This window comes from Zea mays, chromosome 1, assembly GCF_902167145.1.
Source record: "Zea mays cultivar B73 chromosome 1, Zm-B73-REFERENCE-NAM-5.0, whole genome shotgun sequence".
Taxonomy (NCBI): Eukaryota; Viridiplantae; Streptophyta; class Magnoliopsida; order Poales; family Poaceae; genus Zea; species Zea mays.
Window position 1 is genome coordinate 290,260,320 of NC_050096.1, and position 9,667 is coordinate 290,269,986.

At 42.3% G+C, this 9,667-nt stretch overlaps 1 protein-coding gene across 1 annotated transcript; it reads right to left on the bottom strand.

Annotated features, from left to right (window-relative positions):
* Positions 1 to 3,010: 3,010 nt before the first annotated feature.
* On the bottom strand, positions 3,011 to 4,920 carry LOC118476182 (uncharacterized). Its single transcript, XM_035964394.1, has 2 exons — positions 4,258 to 4,920; positions 3,011 to 4,161 (listed from the first exon to the last, which is right to left on the bottom strand). The coding sequence occupies exons 1-2, from the start codon at positions 4,386 to 4,388 to the stop codon at positions 3,861 to 3,863; spliced, it is 432 nt and encodes a 143-aa protein (XP_035820287.1). The 5' UTR covers positions 4,389 to 4,920; the 3' UTR covers positions 3,011 to 3,860.
* Positions 4,921 to 9,667: the final 4,747 nt, after the last annotated feature.

Here is a 9,667-nt window from a genome sequence, read left to right on the forward strand (position 1 = left end):
CCCAAAATACGTTCACCATCAGTAACAACTATAACTTGAATGCTCCTCTCTGGTCGGTTCTTCAGCACCTCAAGGATCTTTCCCTTCTCCTTCAAACTGATATAAAGACCTTGAGGTTTACTAAATATGGATCCATACTTTTGGTAGGCCTCGCCAACGGTTGGAGTGTACATGATTGGAAGTAACTCCTCAACGTTGTCAATGAGCAGCTTGTAGAAAAGCCACTCGTTCCTTTCCTGGAGATCCATGAGGGCTACAATGGCTGGTGGCAGAAGTCCACGGAGGTAATGTGTCTCACGTTCCCTCTCTGTGAACGCAAGTCCCTTGTTGTAATGGGGATCCCTAAGCAAATTGTAACCACTGGAGACGGAGACGGTCTAGGGCGTGACGAGCTGCTCCTCAGTGGCGCGGTCCTCGCCGTAGGTGTCCTCGACGCCGCCCACCACGGTGGCCGCGTCATCCAGGTCCAGCACACACGGCGCGTTGCTGCCGCGTATCCCCTTGAGCGTGCTCTCCATGTCGCCCTGTGCCGAAGCCGAAACGCATAACCACCAGGTCGCCGCGGTAGCTGGTCCACCGACGACAGACGCAACGAGGGAGGCATCGTCGAGCGAGGCGCAGGCGGAGAGGTTGAGCCGCTCGTGCGCTGGGAACGTGCGAAGCAGGCATGGAAGCGGCTCTCGATGGGGCACCCGCAGCGCGACGCGCGGCCTCAGCCATAGCTGCGGACTGGGTCGGAACAGGGACGCGCCTGGATGCCTCCCGTGGGGCGTCCCGCTTGGCCCACCACGCGTGGAACTTGTCGAAGAGCTCGCTAATGGCGTCAAGGATGAGCTTTGTGTGGAGCGACATGTCGATGAGATGAAGTTGAGAAAAACAGATCGAGGTACAAAACTCCAAGGATCGAATGAATCCGATATCAATTGTTAGCACACTTCTCAGACGCACACATAATAGCTCGATTCAGTGGTAATCTGATTACACAACCTCAGGGGGAAGGGAGGTTTGCAGCAACTGATCTATACGGATGAGTGGATCACTATCACTAGGGCATAGGAAGATGTGAGGTCAGAGCTACAAAAGATGAAGGGTCGGAAGGAGGAGGACGTGCAGTAACGAAGATGTCTATTCTCTCTCAATATTAGATGGCTCTTTACTGTTCATGTTCTCCTTCTGTGGCATACCAACCCATCATGTAACACTCAGACCAAACCAAGGCTTAAGACCCATAGTGATCCTTGACACATCAACAATGTCTTCTCTGGTATCCTAATGTCTCCCATTCGAAACTAGTCCACACCTTGAGCACAAGGCATCATGTGGGGGTGCACGCACAAGCAGAAATTAGCTCCCCAAACTACAAAGAATGAAAGAAGCTGGCTGCTGATGAAAGGTTGACGGAGTGAAGATATATAACATGAGCGATGAACGATTAGACATACTGGTGGAGCTTGCGGGTGGCAACTATATATATCTGTATGTAAATAGGACAGACAAGGGTAGCGGTGCCGAGGCTTACTTTTTTGTTAGGTCTGGAGTTATGGTGTAGCACATGACAACAGTTTATTTATTAGCAGGTTTGAATTGTCCAACACGTGTTAATTACAGCTACTTTACTATCGTGGCGAGAAGGATTCGTGCTGCCAGTTCTTTTTTCTTTTTTAACAGTCTACCAACTGTTGTAGCGGCCAACAAATTAAACCTAGATAATTTTTTTTTGGAAAAGGAAGATATATTAATTTTAATATATTAATTTTAATATATTAATTTCAAGTGCATTACAACAAGGTGAAGCAAAGTCTTGAAACAAACATTTCACGGCCTCTGTTCCATACAGAACACACCGCCCAACAAAACAAGATATCCTGAAGCCAATCATACTCTAGTGACTATCAATCCTTAGACTAAATCACCACCCATAAGTCCGAGAGATAAACTCCGCGACTAAATGCGTCAAGTGAAGTGAAGCCTCCATAACAAGGTCATGTGCATCTGAACGTTGCAAAGGCACCCATGAGCGCATCCAGTGCACCACCGTGAAGATAACCTGCACAGGGGAATAACATTTTTTCTTCTCAAAAATATTGTTATTTCTGCTTAATCAAATTGACCAACACATAACTACTGCCCCTAGCAGAGCAACCAAATGCATTGAATCATAATAACCTCAAGCCACAACCCAAACATATGGATTGCACTGGCAGTTTACGGAATGTTAGACGCACAATGAAAAAAGGACCATAATGCTCTCGTGAATCTACATTCGAAAAAGAGATGTTGTATGCTTTCTTAAAGATAAAAATTCTTGTGTTTGTAAGGAACATCCCGCACTAGCAGATTGTTGTGTTGTGTACGTCCTTAGGTGTCTCCGACAATGTCCTCTAAATTTCAACCCCTCCCTCCAATCCCCCTCAATCGACCTCTAACCGAGCAAGCCCTAAAAAATATTCTCAGTCCTTTACGGTGCCATCTAAAAGATTTCGTCCTCTATATGTTCAGCGTCTCTAGCAACGTCCTCCAAATTTCATCCTCTATATCCTAACTATATTAACAGAATATGTCCTCTTACTAAATAACAACAATTAAACAACGACAATCGGGGCACCACGTTAAGTAACTCTTGATTGTCTTAATTTTTTTATGATACACGAGATAACAACAATCCCATTTTTTGGACGAACGACACAAAGGTTATGCCTATTGCTATTAATAGAGAAGAATTATTACAAGGATAACAAGGCTATCCCGCAAAAGCAGGACAAGCACCTAACGAAAATGAAGAAACTCTAAAAATTTCCATGGTAGGCAGGATCGCTTGCAGTTGCTTAGCTTTGGTGTCAGCCCAAATCCTAGCCTCCTCCTTGATCAACAAAAGAGACGACACATCTCGCATTCTCGCTCCATCTATTGAAAGGCACGTGAGTTTCTTTCTTTCCAAATTTTCTAGACCACAAGAAGAATTAGGGAGCGTACCCCTTTTCTAGGCATCCTAGGTAGGTAGTCGACCATGAACCACCAACCTCTTACCGACTTTGAGGTCTTCCATGATACAGGATGGAGGGGCTCGAGAGACAGCCAACCTCCTGTGGCCTCCCATATCCTCCTTGGGAATCAACATTCAACAATGAGGTGTGGGGCGGTCTCCGACATGCGCCTACATAAGGGGCAACAAGGGTTTTGCGGCCATCCACAGGTTTGTAGTCTGTCCGAAGTCCAAATCCTATTATGAATGATCAACCATGCAAAAAGCTTGCATTTCAAAGGTGCCCAGGGTTTCCAGAGAATCATCTTGATGTGAACGTCATAGCACCCCACAAACTGTGCTTTGTAGGCTGATGTTGTTGTGTAGGAACCTGTGCTATTGAAGGTCCACATCAACACGTCTTCTATGTTCTGGGTGAGCTCCATCGATTGCAAGTCCAGAGCTAGGTGAGATGTCTTTTGGGTGTTCACCTTGGGTCCAAGCATTGTGGCAGAAGGAATTTTTTATCCATCCCCAATTTTAATTTTTTTAGTTGTTGCGAAGATTAAATAATCGGTCTTGTTGCAAGGCGTTTCAAGCCCCACCCAGGGGACGTCTAGCTTTAAAGCCAATGTAGCCATAGTGCTCTAGCAAACCTATAAATGTCAAGTACTCCTAGGCCGCCAAGGTTGATCGGACATGTAACCGTTGCCTAGTTGACTATACATTTTCCACCCAATAGACTTTCCCCTACCCAGAGGAACCTTCTTCTTAGTTTGTCAATAATCTGTAGCACACCCTTAGGGACAATATGAATGGTTAGCGTGTGCGACGGCTACGTGGAGATCACTGATTTTGTTTGGATAAGTCTTCCAACATGGGTAATGTTGTGTCCTTTCTATGTTGTCATCTTGCTTTGTACCTTGTCCATCAGGTATTGGAAGTCCATTTTCCTTAATGTGTTAATCGTCAAAGGTAAGCCAAGATACTTAATTGTGAAGTTCTCTCTTACCATAGGGAATTTGCACATAGTTTCATCAAGGTTCACATTGTTACATCTAATGGCTAGGAATGATGATTTTTGAATGTTCATACATAGATAAGATGCCAGCCCAAAGCGCCGTAGCATGTAGTCCATGGCATCTAACTCACTTTTGATGGGCTTTATGAAGGCGATTGTGTTATCTGGTGCATTGAGGTTCGAAGCCGCACTATGTGTTATTGGAAAAATAGAGACAACATTTCAGCTTACTCGCTAGACTGAGTATTTTTTGGCAATGGCTCCATTTCTAAGACAAAGAGCAAAGGCGAAAGGGGGTCTCCTTGCCTCAAGGCCCTTCCATGGAAGAACAATTGCCCCGGAATTCCATTGAGCAGTATCTAGGACGAGGTTGTTGACAACACCGATGCAATCCAGCTTCTCCATCTAGCAAGGAAGCCAAGACGAGTTAAAAGGAGTAGAAGGTAGTCCCACCTATCAGAGTCAAAAGCTTTCATGATGTCTACCTTGATGAGAAGCATTGGAGAACTATTTTGGTGGAATCTCTGCGCTAAACTACATAAAGAAAATTGTCGTGGATGCTTCTACCCTTGATGAAGGCACTTTAGCACTTGGATATGATGTCCGCTATTACTGGGGCCAGCCTAAGCAAGGACAGTTTCATAAAAAAGCTTAGCCACATTATGAATTAGGCTGATTGGTCTGAAGTCCTCGATTTTTCCACACCCTCCTTCTTCAACATCAAGATGATGTTTGCCGTGTTGAGTAGGTCGAAGTTTTAGAATCTCTGGCTATGACGATAGTGTATTATTGCTGAAAGATCGACCTTGATGATGGGCCAGCAACATTTATAAGTTTAAGTTGAATAAATCCTTGTTCTCGAAAAAATTCTCCAACATGTCATCCTTGGTTACCCACGCGAATTCCTTGCATTTTTCAATATATCATCTAATCAGTTGTGCTTTTAGGTTTGATGTAGACAAAAGAAATTGAAAGCAAATTGCATCATGAATTAATTGATAATTTTGCATTGGTAAAAAATGCCAAACTGATTACCAACCATATAGTTTCTTCATGTTTGTTCTAAAGAGGCCTTACGTTAAGCACCTTATGCGTGTCTTTCCCACTGGCGCTTGTTTTAGACAATAGTGCTTGAAAAGGTTTGCTAACCATATATAGGACTTGACAAAACATTAACAAATTAGGAGCCTTGTGATAAACACAAAACCATCGATTGTGTCTCGAAGGCAGTACAAGTGATCTTGATTGAAACTTTCTCTTTTACGACTCATCTTCAACATACCTTTCCCAACACTCGTGGGCAAGTGATCTTGATGTACCAACTATTCCCTGCACTGTAGCGGGTGCGCACCGCTGGCGCCACTGGCGGCGGAGGGCCCGGTGGCAGCCATAGGAGCGCATGCCTATCATAGCAGAACAGACAACACCACGAGCAGCGCGACGATGATGTGGAGTGATGTCATCTAGCCTTGCCTCCTCTGCATAGCCTCGCTGTCGTCGGAGCCGCACACCAAAGACAATTTGTTGCGTAGCAAGCGTGACTCAAAGGTTCTGGCTGGCGTGGGAGCGAACGGGCAGAAAAGCTTTAGCGAGCGAATGAAAGTGCACCGTGTTTAGCAAATGACAAAGATGACATGTATTTTAGTGAATCTTTTATAGGTCATTGCTGGAGGCTTTGCAAATGACGACAAACACTATATTTAGTGTACCGGACGCTTTTGTAACCCATGCTAGAGACAGTGTTAGGTGTCTTTTCTTCCTGATGCTGCTCATTCATTTCGAGTCTTAGAATAATGCAATAATCCTGCTAAAGAATGAATATACTATTGTTGAAGCAAACATGTATGTTAGTTAACTATATTAAGAACTACAACTAGTTTTATGTCCTTTATGATAAGATATAGTAATTGACTAGTAGGATGAGAATGGAGTGACTAGTTCTTTCTGTACTACTAACCTATTCCATAAAGGCTAGATATGGCACCACAAGCAAGAGTTATGCATAGATGGGTCTGAAGTACAAAAGGTTAGCGAGCAAGGGAAACACAAAAGCAGGCAAAGTGCTAACTTGAGAATGGATTAATGGTCATATAGGGCCACGATTAAAGCTTCTTCAGTAAACCCAGTCATAAACATGATAACCCCATATAGATCTGGGTGCACATCCTGGACCTTAGTTTAACGGATAGCTTTAGCAACATTATTCACTGTAGCACTCATCCGTGTGACAATTGTGTCCTCCTTAGAGAGCATAAACCTCTTTCTCTTCTAGCCTACATGTCCAGAGCCACTCCCAGACCCCTCCTCGGGGTTTTTTGAATTAGGTATTTCCTCTTGTGATTTTGGCATTGGTAACTTGCTGCTGAACACAAGAGTGAATGTTGTCACTCAACATATTTCACTCCCTATGCAAGTTGTGGAGTTGAAAAAGGCACTCTTCTCATGTGAAGCATGTTTACACACTCTACATCGTTACAATTGTAAATTTATCTAGATTTTTTTATTTCCTCATCCATGGCACTCATTGGGGCATAGGTTATCCAGGCCTAGCGTTTTGGTGCACTCTAATTCGAAATATGATTAATGCATACATAGCAGTGATGAGACCTGTTGCCCGAATGATCAGCATAGTTATCTTTTCTTCTGGAGTCATCTAATAATATGAACAAAGCACAAGTCACAAATCAACAGACCACACTAAACAACATAAGCTAGGACAAGTAATGAAGATACACATATCAACATCTTTGGCATGAAGCAAGTACATCATTGAGAAAGTAGATTCATTTCTTAACCGAGGCACAGAAAATATTTATTTGTTAGGATAATAGTGAGCACATCATTGTTATTTGGCATTTGCTCAGATATGTAAATTCCAACCAACATATTCTTAAATAAGAATGGATCAGGCACATATCATTTATGAATAAGTCTACATAACCCCTTGACCCTTAGAGGATGGTCTACTTTACCTCCTCACCTTCAAAACTAGTTGTGTAACCCCTTCAACTTTACACAACCAGACAAATAAACCCTGTAACCAGATTTTGTTGGCGATTTTGATGACGTGGCACTGATTTATGTGACACTAATTTTGTCTTCTACTAGTGTCCAAATTTTATGTAATTTCACACAAAAATCGATAACTAGATATTATATTTGCCCTAGTTTTTTGTAATTTTAGAAATAGCAGCTTAATTACTAAAAAAACTACATAAAAATAGCTTAATATTTTGTCTCTCATTCATTTTTTATCTTATAAGGCTAAAATTTTTACTAGAGCTAAATACTATTACTAAACTACTAATTTTTCTATTGATTTTATTAAGCAAGTTAAGTAGTCTTTCTTCTAATTACTAACTAAATTAATTTTACATTTGTTTTTTAGTCATCCACACCTTGAGCATAAGATATATATACAAGGTAGTCATGGATGAAAACGGTAATTATTCGGATACCAATTTTTTGTCCTTCTTCTTTGATTACGAATAAATAGGATATAAAATCCGCTATGGAAATTTATATTCTTTTTTAGCAGTGAGCTTGTAAAGATTTATAAAAGGCGAAACTCAAATTTATTATATATTTTCTCAAATAATAGATATAAAATTTGGTATGAAAAATTTAGATACAAATTCGGTTATTTTTTCACCTTTTTTTATAAAGAGCAAATAATGCATAAAACGATTTATGCAAAATTTTATTCTTATTTGTAATAATGTGCTTGATAACTTAAGAAAAGATCATCAAATTTCATACATATCTATTTTAAAATATTAAATTTATCTTAACAATTCGGATTACCACTCTCATGACGGATTAACCATCGATTCATCTAGAAGTCTACACAGATGCTTTTGACGTGAAACGGCAAGTCTAGTTATCTCAGCTATAATAACATGAGCCATGAATGATTAGACAGATTCACTACTGGAATTCGGTCCTTTGCCGAGTGCCGGCGGCTTTGCCGAGTGCTTTTTATCGGGCACTCGGCAAAGCCGACTTTGTCGAGCGCCGCACTCAGCAAAGTCCTGCGCTCGGTAAAGAGCTTGTTTACCGAGTGCAGGACACTCGGCACACCGAAGCACTCAGCAAAGACAGCTTTGCCGAGTGGTAAACACTCGGCAAAGAAGGCGCTCGACAAAGGGCCGTTAGTGGCCGTCTACAGCTGACGTCCGTTAGACTTTGCCGAGTGCCGGAGTCCGGCACTCGGCAAAGCAGCTTCTTTGCCGAGTGTCAAATATCTGACACTCGGCAAAGAGTGTCTTTACCGAGTGTTTTTAGTGGACACTCGACAAAACATATTTTAATTTTTTTATTTTGGCCACCAAACTTTTTGTGGTATGTTCCTACACTATGTAGACCTACATGTACCATTTTGGGACAATTATAAAAGTGTTTTCAATAGCTAGTAGATTTAGTTCGTTTATTTGAATTTCTTCGGAAAATTCAGATTTGAACTGCAGGTCACTCGAAACTTGGAAAAAACCGTGCATGCAAAAATGATATCCATGCTACTTAGCACAAGTTACGACCGATTTCAGGAGCGGACCGAAAACTTCGAGCACCATGCTCACTCAACATGGCTGTGAACTTGCCATCCAGTAGTTTAAAAATTGTATAAAACACAAACAAAGTCAAAAAATCATGAAACATGTCCACGTGTCATGATATCATATGTAGAGGCTGTGATAAAAATTTGAAAAAGTTTCGAGAAAGCTGTGATGCACTATGTGTAGAAACCTAAGAGATCCACATTGAAACTCTATGATTTTATGTGTAGTTCTCTTAGGTTTCTACACATAGTACGTTTCAACTTTTTTGAAACTTTCTCAAATTTTTGTCACAACCTCTATATATGATATCATGACATGTGGATAAGTTTCATGATTTTCTGACTTTGTTTGTGTTTTATATAATTTTTAAACACGTGGATGACAAGTTCACGGCCATGTTTAGTGAGCATGTTGCTCGAAGTTTCCGGTCTGCTCCTAAAATCGGTCGTAACTTGTGCTAAGTAGCATGGATATTATTTTTGCATGCACGGTTTTTCAAGTTTCGAGTGACCTGCAGTTCAAATCTAAATTTTCCAAAGAAATTCAAATAAACGAACTAAATCTACTACCTATTGAAAACTCTGTTATAATTATCTCAAAATGTTACATGTAGGTCTACATAGTGTAGGAACATATCACAAAAAGTTTGGTTGAAAAAAAAATAAAAATAAAAATAAAAATGTACTTTGCCGAGTGCCTAGAGATGGCACTCGGCAAAGAAGCCTTTGCCGAGGGTCACATGGTTGACACTCGGCAAAGTGTAGTGAAATAATCTTTGCCGAGTGTCGCCCAGGGGACACTCGGCAAAGATATCTTTGCCGAGTGCCGGATCGGGGGCACTCGGCAAATTATATTTTAAAATTAAGAAAAAAACTTTGCCGAGTGCCAGATCACGGGCACTCGGCAAAGACCGTTTACTTACCGATAGTTAGCCCTTTCTTCCTCACTCTCTCACTCTCACTCCATTCTCACCGCGCCGTCGCCCCGTCGCCGTCCGCTCGCACCGCCGCGCCCCTCGCCATCCGCCCTCGATGCGCTCGTGCCGCCGCCGCCCTCGACGCGGCCGGCCGCCCTCGACGCGCCCCACCGCCGCCCGTGCCCCCCGCCGGGCCACCCTCGAGCGGCCCC